General features: G+C 39.4%; 1 protein-coding gene across 1 annotated transcript in view; it reads right to left on the bottom strand.

Moving 5' to 3' along the window:
• TSPAN8 (tetraspanin 8) overlaps window positions 1-19,102 on the bottom strand; it is a 162,896-nt gene that overhangs the window by 103,543 nt on the left and 40,251 nt on the right. Inside the window, exon 2 of the mRNA XM_060114164.1 lies at window positions 10,202-10,296. Within this exon, the coding sequence (XP_059970147.1) occupies window positions 10,202-10,296 (95 nt within the window). The remainder of the gene's footprint in view (window positions 1-10,201; window positions 10,297-19,102) is intronic.

Raw genomic sequence — 19,102 nt, 5'->3', positions numbered from 1 at the left:
AAAAACACAGACATAAATGTACAAACAAAACTACTCTATTTCCTGGTCACTTTCTGCAGTCTTTTTTTTTTTTTTTTTTAATCTTCTATCTTTCTTTATTCTTCATTCTCTTTCTCTCTTCTATTTATTTGCATTAACTTCAACCTAAATATTAAAGAATTACATTTTCACTATATTTAGGGTAAAAGCTTATTTTCTTTTTTAAAAGTGGACTCTTTTTTTTTTTTTTTTTTTTTTTTTTTTGCGGTATGCGGGCCTCTCACTGTTGTGGCCTCCCCCGTTGCGGAGCACAGGCTCCGGACGCGCAGGCTCCAGACGCGCAGGCTCAGCGGCCATGGCTCACGGGCCCAGCCGCTCCGCGGCATATGGGATCCTCCCAGACCGGGGCACGAACCCGTATCCCCTGCATCGGCAGGCGGACTCTCAACCACTTGCGCCACCAGGGAGGCCCAAAAGTGGACTCCTTTGCTTCCTGTGCTAAAGAGAACAGCCTGGCTAGTGTACAGGTGGCAGCTTTCATTACATTAAACGGGGAGCAAAGGTAGGAATGTGACAGATAAAATCCCAAGCAATGAGAGTCAGAGAGGAAAGCTTACGTAGCAATGAGGCGAGAAGGAAGATGATTCAAGAAGCACAGAGAAGGGCAAGAGCAATTTTAAAGTGGTTCAGGGCGAATCACTTCATACACATGACACTGAATCAGTCATAAGTTAATGGGTTTAAGTAAATCACTAATAATTGAACATTCATTAGTGAATATTCTGGGTCTTTCCTTGCCTCAATGTCACTCACCACCTTCTTCAATGACAAGGCGGATGTCTAAGGTACGAAGTAAAGGAGATAAGAAGAACTTATCAACAAGTCCACACTTGGCAAAGACTTTTCTGGTTTGATCTCACTTGTCTTACTGCAGTACTCTTCCCTTTTTAAGAATACAAAGAAACTGAGGTAGTTATATTTAGGAGAAGGAAGCAAAGGAAAAACTATCGAGAGTAGTTGCAAGGGCAGAGTTGGGCAAAGGAAACAAAAAGTAGAGCAAAGATGGGAAGTAAGCAACAGGATGGATTTTCTCTCTCTCTCTCTCTCTCTCTCTCTCTCTCTCTCTCCCCATCCCCCTCTCTCCCTCCCTCTATCTTCCTCCCCACCCCTCCCTCCCTCTTTTTTCCCCTCCCTCCTTCCCTCCCTCCCCTCCTCTCATCTTCCATTTGCTTGATCTCTTCATCTCCTTTGAAGCTTCCAAGCATCTCTCCTCCATTTAATAAACTAGCTCCTTAGGCTGTTCTTGTTCATTCTTCTGCTATTTTCACACTTTATTTATGACTCAGAGTGCTTTGGAACTAAGAAGGGGGAGATGGATGGTTTTTCAAAACCATAACGTTTCGTCTAAATTCCTACAATTCCTAACTGATCTCTCTGCCACCAAGCTGGCCTCTCACTAATCTGTCTGCCACACCTCTGCCAGAAAGTTCTTCCTAAAGTGCAAATAAATCACATTGTTACTACACTGGAAGCCTTTTGAAATGATTCCTGAAGGTGTAAAGAATGCTGTCACCTTAATCAACTGAGCACGAAGACCACCCCTTCACCTCCAACTATCCCCAAATACTTATTATTCCCCAAATGTGTCATGCAGGGTTTTGTGCTGGGTGTCTTTGCACACACAGATCCCTTTGCTTCTGGTTATTTCCTACCCATCCTTAAAAATTCACCTCGAGCAGTCCTTCAGCAGGAAGTTTTCCCTTACCCATATGATTTCATTTGCTCTACATGTATCACAGCAAATTTTATATGGAATTACAGGTGGTAGATTTATTTGTCTGTCCTCTGCTCTACAAGACCCTAAGCAAGGAAGCAAAGTATCAGCAATAAGGGAGGCGTTTGGTAGTGGGAGGTGCTCATCACATACAAGTGATAAGAGGTTATGAGTCGGGTGGTCACACCATTTACCTTCCTGAACTGACCTCAATTTCATCATCAATTTCAGCATTCATCTAAAACTGAAAAAGCCTGGCTAACAGTAAACACTCCAAAACATGATAGGGACTTCCCTGGTGGTGCAGTGGTTAATACTCCACGCTCCCAGTGCAGGGGGTTTGGGTTCAATTCCTGGTCAGGGAACTAGATCGCACATGCATACTGAAACTAAGAGTTTGTATGCCACAACTAAGGAGCCCTCCTGCCACAACTAAGACCTGGTGCAACCAAATAATTTTTTAAAAATTACAAAATATGACGATAGTTTTGAATATCTGTATCTGTTTATATCTGTAGCTATAGCTACATGTAAATCTGTGTATCTGCCTAGGGTATTAGCAGCGTCTAACCTTGTTGTCACTCTGCAGGCGTGTCTAAAGGTCGCTCCCTCATGTAGACTGGCTTCTTTTAGAAATGTGCTCTAGAAATCAGTGTTAGACAAATGTATCAAATACTCTTAAGACTAAATATGTTCAATGGATACATAAAATGTTACAGATTTGAAAAGGACTCCAAGCTAAACATTTAATTTTATTCAGCCAATACACACATTACTCTTTATTTATGACTGGAGTGACCATACATCCAAGTTTGCTTGGGATGGCCCCTGTTTATGCCTCTCATTCTGACATAATTTTTAATAGTGCCTCATTTCACCCTCCACCGTGTCCTGATTTGGACAGTTAATTATATGGTCTCTTTACTTGTGGCTCATGAACCTTCTGATTGATTACAGTGTTTTTTCTAATTGGTCAGTGCCCATGCCATACCAGTTGTTAGATATTTTTAGTATCAGATATGCTTATGAGGTAATTAAAGCATAGAACAGTGACATGATTTCTTCTCCTATAAGTTGAATTAAATACAAATACATTAAGTCCCTAGAATAAGAAAAGTGAGAAGAAACACAAGACAGGAGAGCACCTAATTCACTCCCCAAGGACTGACCTAAAAAGGGAAGGAAACCTGAGCCATTCTGAGTCCCACTGGTGATGCTTTCCTCGGTTGCATTCCACCCTCTCCAACCCCCCTCTCCCACCTAGACCTTCTCTCTTTCCTGTTTTTTTGGTTTTGGGGTTTTGGTTTTTCAGTTTCAGTCACTGTTGAGAAGAAAAATTCATTTCTTCCCTTTCTAATCCCATAAAAATTTAAGATGCTAACCTGGTCATGCCCAGTTGTCACAGACCATTTTTGTTCAAAAGTAGAAATTCTAGCTATTGTCCCTCTTTATATGAGCATCCTCCACTGATTTGCAGATGACTTAGTTAGAAATCTCTTCTACTTGGCCATAGAATTTCTTCAAAGAGTACACTTCCTTGAAAGGCAGACTAGGGAAATTGAGTTCTGTAGTTAAGAAAGCATTATCCTTACCATATCCAGAAGGCTGACCTCATTAGACTAAAAAGATGATAAGAATCATACCATTTGATCATTTGGCAATGAGGAAAGATTTTCTATGGAAGAATTTCTAATGGAATTAATGCCAATTGAATTCATATGGAAAGAAAAGTTGTGCATAGAGTCAGAATAAGTGCTTCCCAAGAATAATATGATCTTGAAAGAGAGCATTTTAACCCTCACTAGAAAGTTGAAAGAGTTATGGGATCTAGAGCAGTGAGTAGCTATTGGTATTTATTCCTTGGTTTTCTACAGATAAAGGTAGAAGTGTAGTGGTTCAGGTTGGGGCTTAGCTAAGTAATTTTAGCAGTAATAAAGACTGTCCTTAAAGGTTTACACAGGTCTGTCCATTTATTTCCATCCATACAAAATACATTGTGATAAACACAGTAGGATCTGGGGGATGGGGGTCGAATAGTGTTGAACTAACCCAAGTTCAAATAAGAATAATAGCTGCCATATATTTAGCACTTACTACATGTATTGGCAAACCATGTAATTCGATCTCCACTCTGAAACTGAAGCTGAATCTACATGTAAAACAACTGCTTTGTGGTATGCAAAGGTTGCTGTCAGACAAATGGCATACTAAGAAGCATGTAATGAAAAGTTTTTATTTCGCTTTCAGGGAAACAAAATGTCAGACACTGCTGTGATTACAGCAGTCTGTGAAACCAAATCATGTGTAATAATTTTTCACTATCATACTTTCAAGTGAGGTAGTTAAGGGATTCCTTAAAAGATTTCTCAATAGTCCCAGTCAATAATGACAGTTTTAAATTTCAAAATGGAATCAACAATTGAATGAAAGAATTTTTGTTTATCTCCCAGTGCATCTGTCTCAAAATTACACTTTGGGATGTATCTCTTAGATCGGTGCTTCTTAAGATGGCAGTATACAAACTCTTTGCTACCAGTCCATCATGAGATAAAGAGCTTACACCAGAAAATAAATCATCATACTGTTTCATTGATTGAGAACATCTTGCAACCCCCCCCAAAAAAAATTAGTTGAATTGAACAGTGTGTTTAGTGGAGAAACTGGTCTATATTCTGGCGCTAGTTTCTGATTTTATTGCCACTGCTAGCAAAGTCCGGGACTGACAGTAGCTTATACAACACAGCTCGAGTATCATGTTGTGAGATATAAAGTTTTGTGTCAGTTAGAAATTGTATTCAGCTGCTGATAAAAGAGCCAACTACAGAAACTTAAGTGAATTAAGAGATTCTTCTCTCACAGAAGAGATGTGACAGACTATATGGGACATGCATGTCCACCACAAGCTGAGTTCTACCAGACCCACCAAAACATAAGGTCGGGTGGGCCCAGCAGCATCCCATAAGATGCAGATGGTACATTTGGGATCAGGTGTACATAAGCTGCATAGCAGCTGCCCCAGACCCTTGTGTTATCTACCACCATCACACCAGTACCTCTCTCCCAGCTCATATCTATGGCTCCATGGGGAGTCCACTATGATCAGCTAATGGAGGAGGGAAATGGCCAAGTTTGTTTCACAGCCTGATCAACTCCATATGTGAGTATAAGCCAAAAATAGAAGGTTGCCGCTCTATAGCCCAATTCAGAGCAACCCTGAACGGAAGCGGGGAGGGAAATCCTTTCAATGCATAGGGCTTTAGGCAGTCCACCTGGTCATCCACTTTGTGTGGAAAGAGAAGGGTTTGAGTCAAGAATAAATATGGCTTAAAGAATAAATAGTAAGATTGAAGACACAAAGGTCTGGAAAGGCATATATGGAGGCACCTGTGGGAGTGGGGAAATGTACTGCATTCTATCCATCAGAGAACGCCTATCGCAGAGAAGACAATAAAGTAGACAGAATGACTGCCAGTGGCCATCAGCAGCCTCTGTCCCGTCTTGGCACAATGTGGACATGAACAGGACAGCCATGGTGATCCAGACGGGGGCATGCGCCTAACTGCATGGGCTCCCACTCTCCAGAGCTGATTTCAATTTTGCTTCTGCTGAAGGTACAAACCTGCCACTGGCAGAGACAAATTCTGAGCAGCCAATACGGCACCAGCTCTCCAGACCAACTTGGTGTCAAGCTGATTACACTAGACTCTTTTCACCCTGGAAGATGCATTTATCTAGACTGAAATCCACACATATTCCTAATATGGGTTTGCCTTTCTTGCCTGCACTGTTCTCCACAGGCTTACAGAATCTGTGACCTACTGACTTGGGATACCACATAACAATGAAGGGGACAAAATGACACAACTTAAAGGGAAGGAAGTTAGACAGGAAGCACACGATCATGGGAACTTCTCTCTAAATACAAAGATGCTTAAACTTTCTATGCCCCACCGGACCGATACACATTGGGGTATCAAATAAGACTTGACACATGCTCTATGAATTCTCTAATTTTCGAAAGCCTTTCTCTGACGATTTGGGCCTCAGCCAGAGCACTTTCCCCAGTACTCCACTCTACTTTCACTGTTCTCTTCTGAACATGATTATGGTGTCCGTTTTCATTATTCCTCTCTTCTTTTCCTATCTTATCTTACTCTCATACAATCTTGCCCTTACTCTATAGAATACAGTTCTTGGAATTTATGTCCCAACATAATGTTGCCAGCAGTGGTGAATTATAGCAATGTCCTTTTGGTTCTTCTAACAGCTAAAAATAAAACTAAAAAGTAAAAGCCTGTTAAGCAGATAGTACCTTCTAACAGGTTAGTGGTCACAAAATAAGAATCAGGTTGATGCATCACACAGGGAAATTTTTTCCTATACCTTCTGTTCTCCAATCCCTCTGAATAATTGTTTGATTAATAAAAATATTTTCTTTTTCCCTTAAGAGATCTTTTCTCTGCTTCTACAAAATACAGGCAGGATCAAATTTGGTTACCTCTAATTTTTTCATCTTCCCTTTACCTTATGTTTTCTATTCAAATATGTTAAAAGCCTAGAAAAAAATATGTTCCTCCTCAAATCAAGATTTTTTATCTCTTCATTAAATGCAACTTACCCTGTCTGACTTGACATGTACACATTACTATATTTAAAATAGATAACCAACAAGGACCTACTGTATAGCACAGGGAACTCTACTCAATATTCTGTAATAACCTAAATGGGAACACAATTTGAAAAAGAATGGATACATGTATATGTATATGTATATAACTGAATCATTTTGCTGTACACCTGAAACTAACACAATATTCTTAGTCAACTATGCTCTGATATAAAGTTTAAAAAAAATTTTTAAATGCAACTTTTGCAATATTCTAACCATGTGAGCAAAAGTCAACCAACTCCTCAAAATTCACACGTTCATTTATAAGGCAGGTTCACAGTGGTTTCATTTATCAACATGAACTTCTCTCTGCTCCCAGAAAAAAAATTTGTACATCTGGCTTTTTCTAGCCCCCATTTCTATGCCTCCTATTCATATTTCCATTGTCATCTTCTATTTTATTCATCCAGCTTAAAACATCACAGTGCCTTTTTACCCATGCAACATTGTCTTCTCATTTCTGTAATATGCAATTTTTCTCTTTTAATAAAATCTTGGTCTGCTTAGCTGTATTCCTGGAACATCAAGCCAGAAGCTCTTGTTATTTTTTTCCAGTTATTTCTTCCAAAGTATATCACACATTACTTTACTCTTGAAGCTTACATCACCCTCTTTTATCCCTAGCAAGGAATGACTACAAATATGCCTCCTGGAGTAAATCTTAGTTATTTGATAATCAAAATTCCCATAACATAATCCCCAGGCAGCCCATACTGATTTATCTTTTGAATCTTTTTCTGACAATAAAGCATTGCTGAAACAATTCAGTAATGTCTATGTTTTCATGGCTTCAAATAGGTTTCCCTTTCCCATTTGGGCTTCCCCTTTCTTTACTTAGATCTCAAGAGGAATAGGAGGGATCTGAAAGAAAATAAACCCTTAAGTCCCAATAACAGATGAGCCTTAAATAGTCCAGCAATAAACCGGTTATTTTTTAAAAGACCACACATTCACAGATAAAACATTAAGCATTTGAAAAATACTAGGCATCTGGAGTGTAAAATATGTGTGAAATTAGCATCCAACTAAATTGGACAGATAAATCCTTAGTAAAATGTGGAAAGACTATAACAAAACTAAAACTTTGAAAAAAATCTTCCATAATTCATCAGTTTCGACATATTGACTTTTTGGAAATTTATTTTTGGTGAATTGTCCTGAGAAATTGTTGGGAGAAATGTCTAGCCTCAGTTGCTTACACATTCTTCTTCTATCAAGGTTCCAGGTTTGTGTATGGGCGACACAGCTGGTTTCTGATCCAAGACCTTAGTCTATACCTTAATGCTATCCTACCTGGTGTTGCTTTTTCTTGTGTCTTTCTCTCAAGATTTTAAGTTCTATGAAGGTTGGGAATATACATCACATCTCATGCCTCTTTATGTTCCTAGTAACTTGCACACATATATTTGGTGGCCAGCATGTTAGCGATCAGGTGAGACCAGGGCACCAATCCAATTACCTCACCTTTGAGGGGGTGGTTACGGGAACCCTCAAAAGATATTCCTCCTAATGGTGGTTCAAAAGTTTCATCTTTCTATATGAAAGACATATTATTATTACAACTAAATTGAGAGTATTCTGGAGGAGAATAAAGTTTTCCTGTCCTATTCTAACCCCATCTAACTTGACTAAAGTCTGTTCCTTTTCTTAAGTAGAAATTGGGAAAAGGAACCATATGTTATCCTACCAATTATTGTATAATTTTCATATAATAAACTTTGAATTGCAAGAGATTTCTGTTATTGAGACTTCCTTTTAGTAGGAATTTGAATTATTTTATTAAACTGTTATTTCTATTTTGCAATGATGCAAAGCCTAACCAGAAAGCAGAGCTTCTCCAGCTATGAATCTGGGCTTCTGGCTATTTCATTATATTAGACATGCCTCCACCATGCCCCCAGATATTATAACTGTTGTCTGACCTGCCTTCACCTCTGACCCTCAGGGAGAAAGGTCTACCCATATCTGCTCGTGAGACTCCTCTCTTATATTTCAGATGTCCTGAGCTATCCTGTAATTACCTCCTGGATGTCTCCTTGATTCTCAGATAGGGAAGTCTCTCATCTGGTCCAGCTTGGTGCTGTTTCCTGAAACTCGTTTATTAGGTTGTTATTAAAGCCTAAATTTACCCTCTTGTGAAATCTGATTAATGCCCATTATTCTAAGGTATATCTTGTTTATATGCTACCACAGCATTTTTCATATTATATTTTAACTATACTCACATCTGATGTCTTCACTATTTTCTGAACATTCATTTTTCCCCTCATTTATCCTCAAACAGACAGTTCTGTCTCTCATAATATACGCTTTCATACTAGGAAGAGCCACCTTTTCTGCATATGAAATGACTAGATTCCCAAATCTCCTAGAATATAGTCTAATCAAATCCAAAACTTCTAGAACATAAGCTCCATGAGAGCAGGGAGCTTCCCTGTGTTCATCACCGTAGCCTGCTTTACAGAACACAGCCTGGCAATGGTCAGATCTAGTCTCAACAATGTTTGTGGTACAAAACAGTACTCGGTTAATATGCAACATTATGAAGGGAACCGTGTTACATCAGTTTCTTTAGATACTTGTCAATCATAAAGACTCCCATAATCCTTTCATACCCTACAGACAGAACATTGTCTAGAATTTTAAATTTTTCCATCGCTGATATTTTACATTCTTGTGGTTTCACAAGAACACTCTTATTGCAATACTCAAATAATTGTCATTTTTAAAAGCTTTACAGGTTCTGGGCTTTCTGCTTATAAAGTGACTGCCATATCCACCTAGAAACTCAAGCAGCTGATATGATCTTGGATACAAAGAGCAGTCCTTCAGGATGACTTGAAGAGGCAGGTCACCCCACCCCTAGATGCCTCCTGTGTGCTCCAAGCAGTTCAGACTGTTTCCTGACATGGAATGGCCAGGGACCCTACTCTGCATGGGCCCCGGAGCTCTGTAGGAAAGAACTGAAACCTGACCAGCAATTGGAGTTTGGACATGTGCCCATTATATGGTACAAGGGTTCCCTGAAAGAAACCAGACTGAGGGAAGAGAAAGTCCAGCATTGAAAACAAAAACAAAAACAAAAATTGCCCAAATGGAGACAACAGCCTGACCAAGTGGGCAGATTGAGCTTCAAGGAAGATGGGTTCCAGGGACTGTATTCGATCTGGGTCCATGCCTGGGTCTGAGCCTAGCGGGAGGGGAGCAGAATGCCCAAAGGTTAGCAGCAAATGGGCAATGAGGGCGGCAGCAGATCAGTGACCCACTGAAACAAAAGGTTCATGGAAGAGCAATGCAAAAGCAGAGAGCATCAGATGGAGAGCCCACGGCTCTAATTATGTGTGAGACCCTGTCAGACTTCTTGGGAAAAACTCAATGAGGTGAGAAAGATTGGATTTCCTACCAAACAAGGCTCAGACCATTGTTCCCACCCCCTACCTCCAGCTAGAGGAAAGAAACGTGGCATGAGTAAGAAGCATTAAGCTGAAAGGAAAGGAAAAAAACTTTTCAAAGTTTAAGTCATGTCACCAGTTCAGCTCCTAGCAGCTTTTTCGACAAAAATGTACATTCGTGTAGAAGGGAAAACAATGTATACTTGAAAGTCTCTTGTGTCATAACACCTTGCGAAGGAAGATGAATAGACGCAGATGGTCTAGACCAGATGGAAATAGAAGTGTGGCACCAGGAAGGTGAGCCATCAGGCTCATTTCACCATCAGGCTCATTCAGCATGAGTGTGTTAAAGGGAAATACCACTGAAAGGAGCAATGTAGCACTCACCAGCACCTTGGCAAGAGCTGGAGTATCCAGGTTCCGAGACGGCAGAGAGTGCAGGGACCAGAGTGCACAGTGCCTGGAGTGAGGGCACGAGGAACCTGAAATAACAAAAACAACTTATGACTGGCTGGGTATGTTCTGTGTTCTCTGTATGTTCTCATGTATTCATTTAGTCCTCAAGACAGCCCTATGAGGTAGGGACTATTATTACACCCCCATTTTACAGATCAGGGAATTGAAGCACAGAAAGGCTGAGTAACTTGCCCAAAGTCACACAGAGGTACCAAGTAGCATAGTTGAGATTCACACCCAGACCATCTGGTTTCTTACCCTAATGCTCCCAAGTGCTCCTCAGACAACAGTTCTCCAGCTCTTACTCTGTGCCTCATTCCCTTCCAAGCACTTTGCACAGGTTAACACGTTTGAGGTTGCAAGTCACGATAAAGACAGTGGAAGATAAAATTTACCTAGGGCTTCCCCTGACATGGAGTAACTTTAAAAAAGAAAATTACTGGGATTCACTAATCTTCACTACTGCAGAATGCAACCTGAGAAGGAAATGAACTAATATTAAGAAAATACAGGGCTTCCCTGGTGGCGCAGCGGTTGAGAATCTGCCTGCTAATGCAGGGGACATGGGTTCAAGCCCTGGTCTGGGAGGATCCCACATGCCGCGGAGCAACTAGGCCCGTGAGCCACAACTACTGAGCCTGCACGTCTGGAGCCTGTGCTCCGCAACAAGAGAGGCCGCGACAGTGAGAGGCCGCGCACTGCAATGAAGAGTGGCCCCCGCTTGCCACAACTAGAGAAAGCCCTCGCACAGAAACGAACACCCAACACAGCCAAAAATAAATAAATAAATAAAATTTTAAAGCATTAAAAAATATATATATGGTAACATTTCTAGACATGAATGAGAATGATAACCACCCGATTCCAGATGCTGGTTACCTCTGTGGAGGTGGAAGGGAAAGTGAATGAGGAGAATACCCAAGGGGCTTCCATCTGTTTTTTTAATGTGTTATTTATTAGGCTGGATGATAGGTATATGACTGTGCTCTCTATATAAACCTACTTATATAGGTCTGAAATAATTCTTAAAATAAAAAAATCATTAAGTAGCCTCAGAATAGGTGGCAATGCTATAGAGAGAGATATTTCCATTCAAATAAATATCCTATGTCTCTCTTTTCATGTATGTCTTTTAGAAATCCTTTCCTTCAGTGGACCAAAAGAGAAATCTTTTGAAAGAAAGCTACAGTTGTATATAATCTTCCATTCCACTCACCATATTTCTGTACCCTGCTCTGTGACTTTGGAGTCTGACCTGGACCAATGGCATCAACAGGATTTCTCCATCCTCTGGGTTCTGGTTGGGCTCAATCAATAGTGAGCACCCAAGAAATCAAACGGAAGGGGTAAATTTAGGTCAAAATATTTATTCCTTTGCCTCCCTTCTGCTAGGTTGCCTTGAATTGGCCTGCCCATCCACCAAAGTTCATTGGTCTGCTCAACATAACTCAAGATAATTCTCTCTCCTTTGTGCTTCTTTCTAATTCCAATAACTGCTCTCTGCTTCATCTCTCTGTGCCTATGAGTGGTAAGAATCGAGCTGATATTAGCCCTTAGTCCCTGTGCTATCCCTTGTAAATAGTTCATTTTTTAAATAAACTCTCCTTGAGTTGTCCTTTATAGAAATCATTAGTTTTATTCTCCTACCCTTATTTATACCTTAACTAGCTTTCCACTCCCTCAAAAACAATGAGAATCTAACTTATCTTTATATGTTCATACAACATTTATTTAACAAGTATTTAGAATATGCTAATAGGGTTCCTAAAGATAAATAATTTTTAAAAATTGTTATTATCATTAGGCCACAGGTAATCTTCAAAGATGCCATAATAAATTAGGAAGACAAAGTCACAGTCAAGTAATTCTTATTTATATTATCATATTATTATATATTATATTATCCTTAAATTCTATATCACAGTATATGCAAAATGATATGAAACTATAGAGAAGGGTGCACTAAATTTGAACCTTTTATTAAAGTCTTCTTGAGAAGTGCTCCTTAAAATAAGTCAATACACTGCTTCCTTCATCAGGAAAGTCTTATTACAGTAATAATAACTAGTGAACTAATTCTGTATGCTTAATGATGTACGTGATTTGCCTTCTGATGTAAGTGTCTTATCTTCTAATGGACACATAATAGTCTGTAGCCCAGGAATGGACCACTTATTTCATAAAATACAATAAAATCAAAAGTGAGACAAATATCTGCCTTAAACATTTATCAATACCTTCTTATATACACACATTTACAAACTGGTTGACAATCCTTTTATACAATAATTCTGATGAGTTCCTATAATAAGACATGTGGCCACAAAAGGTAGAAATTAATATGGCTCTTAATAGTCTTTTTTCTCCCAACTTTATTGCCCTTCAGATAAGGGGAAAAAGGAACTCCATATTTGTGCAATATAAAAGATTTTACCAATTGCTGGAAGTTCAATCCAAGAATGTAGTGACAGGAGAGGGGCACTGGCACACACACAGGAACAGCACGAGAAGACTGTGATTCTTTTCACTTTAGCTTTATAGTCACTTGCTTTGGCGTGCATGTAGTTGTACCATAAATATCTCCATTGCCATAAAAATTTGACACCATCCTGTCTGGGTACTATCACCTTAAGGGAAGTAAGCTCTAGTTTCTGGACTAGAGAAAAACTTTCATAAATTGTATCAGTCACTGTCCAGTCAGGATAAGAGAAACCACTCTGCATTTCAAGCAGAGAGAATTTAATACAGGAAACCCGTCACAAAAATGCTGGAAGAGCTCCATGAGCCAGAAGAGAGAAGTTCACTCCAAAATCAGTAACTGCAGGAAGCCACTAGGACCAGGGGAGTGAAAGAGGAAATCGTATTACCAGAACCCAGAGTGTGGGCATCTGAAGCTGCTGAGAACCCCTACTAGCGATGCTCCACTGGGGCTCCTGGTGCCAGTGCCTCTTCAAACACCCACCGTAGCTGCCATTGGAGCAAGAATCCAGAGCCCACGCTGTCTAGTGACATCTATCTACTGCCAGACGCAGCTGCCAGATGCCAGGAGGAAGAACATGTCTCCTGCCCTCTTCCCAACTCCTAATCACTTGCCAGTGTCTCCCATTAGCAGAACTTAATAGGAAGGCAACTGGCCAGGGAATCCAGGGAAAGTGGCATGCAGGCTTTCGGCCCCCAAAATGGAGAGGAGGATAGAGAAGGGCAGGGGTGAAACTGAGAGGTCAGATACTCTCAGCAACTAACTAAAGCATATTTTACATTTTCAAGAGGAGTTCAATTGTCTTCTCAGAAATGAAGAAAAGGAGCAATTAGTTCAAGACTATAGTCAATGTTTTAGTTTTTTTCTCCCGGCAACATATTTTCCGACTTTACTGAGATATAACTGACACAAAGCATTGTGTAAGTTTAAGGTGTACAACATGTTCATTTGATACATTTATAAATTGCAACATAAATTACACTTATAAATTTACAAGTTACCACCATGGTATTAACTATCACCTCCATTCTATCACATCTCTTTTTTTTTTTTTTTTTTTTGGTGAGAACATCTAAGATCTACTGTCTTAGCAACATTCATACAGTATTATTACCTATAATCACTATCCTGTATATTAGATCCCCAAGCTTGTTAATCTTATAGCTGGAAGTCTGTATCCTTTAACCAAATATCTCCCCATTTTCCCCACCCCATAACCCCTGATAACCAGCACTCTACTCTGTTTCCAGGACTTTGTTTTTTTTTGGATTCCACACATAAATGAGATCATACAGTATTTGTCTTTCTCTGTCTGACTTATTCTACTTAGCATAATGCCCTCAAAGTCCATCCATGTTGTCACAAGTGGCAGGATTTCCTTCTTATGGTTGAATAATTCCATTGTGCATGCGTCTGCATGTGTCTGTGTGTATCACATTATCTTGATTTGTTCCATCTGTTGACAGACACTTAGGTTGTTTCTATATCTTGGCTATCATGAGTAACACTGCAATGAACATGGGAGTGCAGATATCTCTACGAGATCCTGATTTCAATTTCTTTGGAGATATACACAGAAGTGGGATTGCTGGAACATATGGTAGGTCTGTTTTTAATCTTTTGCGGAACCTCCATACTATTTTTCATAGTGGCTGTATCAATTTAGATCCCCAGGAACAGTACAGAAGTGTTCCCTTTTCTCTACACCCTCACCAACACTTGTTATCTCTTATCTTTTTGATGACAGAAATTCTAACTGGTGTGAGGTGATATCTCATTGTAGTTTTTTTTTTTTTTTTTTTTTTTTTCGGTATGCGGGCCTCTCACTGTTGTGGCCTCCCCCGCTGCGGAGCACAGGCTCCGGACGCGCAGGCTCCGGACGCGCAGGCTCAGCGGCCATGGCTCACGGGCCCAGCCGCTCCGCGGCATATGGGATCCTCCCAGACCGGGGCACGAACCCGTATCCCCTGCATCGGCAGGCGGACTCTCAACCACTTGCGCCACCAGGGAGGTCATTGTAGTTTTGATTTGCATTTTTCTGATGATTAGTGATGTTGGGCAATTTTTAATTACCAGTTAACATATGGTTTAGTTGAGAACTAGATTTTCTACTTTCCTCTACCTTCCACCTAATCATGGACCTGAAAAATATCAATATATGCGTATTTATCCACATATTCTCTTTTATCCAAGACTAAATCAGGGTCAGAGATAGTGTAATTTATTATCCTACTTATTACCCTGAATTCTCAAGGGCAGGCCAGAAAGTTGATGTATAGTGTCAAAATTTTTACTCTTACAAATAAATATTGCTTAAGTAATTATATGAACAACAAAGTATAAATATTTAAGAATGCTAAAGAAAATTTCCTCCAAATATGTAAATCATTAAAATAAGATATTTCCAAATTTTAAAATCTTAGTTTTAGTAGAGACTTTTACAAATTTCTAACATTATTATTAAATGGCAGAACCTTTTTGAGACCTCTTGTTGACACTTTAATTTTTTATTCAAGGAGTTTTTGTTTGTTTGTTTGTTTTGCGGTACACGGGCCTCTCACTGTTGTGGCCTCTCCCGTTGTGGAGCACAGGCTCTGGACGCACAGGCTCAGCGGCCATGGCTCACGCACCCAGCCGCTCCGCGGCATGTGGGATCTTCCCGGACCGGGGCACGAACCCGTGCCCCCTGAATTGGCAGGCAGACTCTCAACCACTGCGCCACCAGGGAAGCCCTTCAAGGATGTTTTCATCAAGTCTGAACTGACATATGGCATTTTCTTCCTAAATAATTTTGGAAATTACATATGTTTTATTTTCTATTTTACTTGTAGTAAAGGCCTAAAATACCCATAATGAGGGGTAATTAAGGAGTAACTCTTCAAAGACTTAGTCCCTTGCACTGAATGCAGCCACGAAGTTGAAAAAGATAAAGATAAGGACTAAGAATTGTTAGATTTGGAAACAAATAGCCATTGGTGACCTGCCCGGTTTCAGTGGAATAGCAGATTGTGACAGTGAGAATGTAAATTCTGAGGTCAGGCTACCAGAGTTTGAAATGTCTTCAATTTTGTTCAAGTTACTTGTTTCTCTGTGTCTCATTTTCCTTATGTATAGAGATAATACTACCTAAATCAGGGTACATTAAATACAAAGCTCTTAGCACAAAATACGGCAAATAGTAAGCAGTCATTTAATGTTTATTGTCATCAGTATTAACGCAGTGGTTTACCGAATAGTCATACACTGCTGTTGGAAGTCCCAAAATAGTAACACTCAGTGGAGGTCAATTTGGCATTCACTTGTTAACTTAGTAATCCTGAGCCTGGGAATTTGTCCAACAGATAAACCTGCTCACACACAGCATGGTGTGTACAATATTGGTAATTGGCTCATTGTTTGAAAAAGATAAAGATTAAAAAAAAACACAGGGGACTAATTATATGCACCAGCCTATATCACCAAAGGAATACTAAGTTACTTACAAAAAAACTGAGGAGGTATTCAGTGTTCTGAGATAGACAATCTCCAAGATATATGATGAAGTGTAAAAAGCAAGAGGCAAACAGCCATGTATCATATGCTTCCTTTTTGGTTAATAAAAGAGAAAAGGAAAAAAAAAAAGAATCATTCTTCAAGGGGTTTGTTATCCCATCAAGGAAGTCATTCAATGATAGAATAAATTCTCCCATACCAGTGTTTACAGGAATTAAACTATAGACCATGACATTGGCATCTGCCTGAGACAACAGTTAATTATTCCCACCGACACTGGTCCATCATCTTCTAGGTCTGCTGACTTTCCAAATAAAGTCACTATTCCTTGCCACAAAAAAAAAAAAAAAAAAAAAAAAAAAAATTATTCCCACCATGAACACAGCTTTCTTCTACTGGTTTCCTGTTACTCCATCAATCTTACTTCCTTCCAGGTCTCCCTTCCCTTTCCATCCTTTCCTTTTCTGCTCTGTTCTCTTAACTCTTATTTTCCTGCTTTTTCCTTTGCCCCAACTTGTTCCTCGTACCCACAGGCATTCCCAAGCCACACAGGGAGCAGGCAGGACCAGATACCTAATTATCTGTACTAGAGCAGCCCATCCTGTAAATATCACAACAAAACCCTGGTTTTAACTTTCCACATTTATTACTCTCACATCAAATCTCTAAACAACTCTTCAGCATTTTCATCTTAAAAGCCAAAACCTGGAAGATCATCTGGCCAACAGCAACACCATCTAGTTCAACATCATTTGAAGTTCAAGAACTGTGTTATAATTTTAGCTCCATTTCTTATCACCTCCAATTAGCTGAAACCTCACTCCGGAGATTAAGGGCCACAGGAAAAGGTGTTACTTGCACGTTATGCTCACTTCTATGCTGAACAAACTTCTCTGTTTCCAAAGTTGGTAGAGGAACTAGTTTCAAAGAACAGGTTTTACAGACGAAATGTAACAAATCTTGAAAGAAAAGCCACATTGCCCCTTATCATTTGCCAAAACCTGTTAGTACACCCAGGGAGTAATACAAGGCACAGACAATACCAGTACCCAACAGGATTTTTCTTAGCCCAGGTCCAGATAGACATTTACCAGGAACAATGTTTGCTCATCTCTATCTTATCAATTCAATTTTTCATGCTCTTTTTCTAGAGGATTATAGAAAGAATTATATTCAAATTAATGGGGAGACAGTCAAAGGTAGTGTCTGATAATATAGGTTTTGAAATCAGACTTACTGGCTGCATGATTATATAAAAGCTACATAACTTCCTTGAGATTCAGTTTCATCTCAAAATGGTGATGAAAATGATTTTCATATCCATAAGGTTGTTGTGAAGATTATATGAAAAATAGGTCAAGTACTTGGCACAGAACCTGACACATAGTGGACACATAAAATTAGCTATTAATCCTATTACTACTTTTTACAACCCAGATTGGTGACTATGTCCTTATCACTGGTGATCTGCAATATGTAAAATATTTACATGGTCCACCAAAACTCATCTCTAGGGTAGAACTGTATGCCCTGACGACTCAAAAGTGCTCATTTTACCACGGCTTACATCAGAATAGGTATCTTATTCTGTGTGCTCATCAGATGGCAAACTACTGCTAGAACCATCCAGGAAACAGAGCAGCCCTTCTCTCAAAGTAAGTTTTTTAAAAAATATCAAACTTATAATATACAATTCTCATTTTAAAAAATACAATCATCCCTGATGTCATCACTAAGTCTTGTTCCTCACTATCAGACTAGCTCTTCTGTTAATATTTAAATGATAAAGTTGTAACAATTTTTAAAAAGAGCAAAACAAAATAGTAGGGGGGGGGGGGAAGCAAAGCCAAAGAGGACTAAGAGCAAGAGAATGAGAACAGGAGCGTAAATCTATTTAAAATGTCAAAACTGGGAAATAAAAGGAAAAGCAGCTCTGCTGAATATAGTCCAGACCTGTAAGAGCATTATAGGAAGGAGGAAAAAGATAAACCCCTCAATCAAGCTCCAATCATGCCCTAGCCCTGGCCAGACGCTATGGTCTGGGATGTGTTTACAAGAAATGTACAAGTCTGCGTTAGTTCCTAATTAGGTTAGGATGGCTGCCAAAGAAAGTAGTAGTGTTTTTAAATGTAAGGTTATGGTTACAAATGGATATCAAAAGCCTTGACACTTAAGTGGCCATGACAATAGCCACCAACTGAATCTACATAATTGCTCCTCCAAGGTTGAGCCAGCGGCTTGTGTTTCATTCTCATGGGGGCCGTACCTCAAAGAATCACAGCTTCTAGAAAGTGGTACAATGTTGACTCATTAAATTAATTGACATTATTAACTTGGGTTAGGATAAAGGCAAAAAGTAATTGATATAAAATAATTGTAGGTTTTATTATGCTATTTACCTCTACCACTCACCTGGTAAGAGGGTCCTTTGACAGTAGTTTCTTTAAAAATCTCTGAGGTGGGTTCGGGAATGAAAAAAAAAAATTAACTATTTCTATACAAAATGTGGACCATTTTTCGTTCCACACAAACCACTCTAAGACATAAAATAATTGACTGAATTCTCCAAATCAATTTAAACTATTCTTTCAGTTTAATTCACTTTTATTAGCCAGGTAAATAAATAATAAAAGTAGACCATTTGGAATCATAATCAGTGGCACTGTCTCCAGTGAATGGTACAGATGGAATTCTTGCAGATCACAAATCTAAATGCAGTATGTCTTAGCATCTAAAAAAAATGTCATCGAGAGGCTCACAGAATCCAATTTTATACCGCACTGCCAAGGAAAAAATGGGCAAAGTTCAAAGTGCCTGGAGAGCAGAGAAGTCCTGTTGAACCACTCTTGCCAATTAACACA

This window comes from Mesoplodon densirostris, chromosome 11 (genome assembly GCF_025265405.1).
Source record: "Mesoplodon densirostris isolate mMesDen1 chromosome 11, mMesDen1 primary haplotype, whole genome shotgun sequence".
In the NCBI taxonomy this organism is placed as follows: Eukaryota; Metazoa; Chordata; class Mammalia; order Artiodactyla; family Ziphiidae; genus Mesoplodon; species Mesoplodon densirostris.
This window is presented reverse-complemented; position numbering and strand designations above follow the sequence as displayed.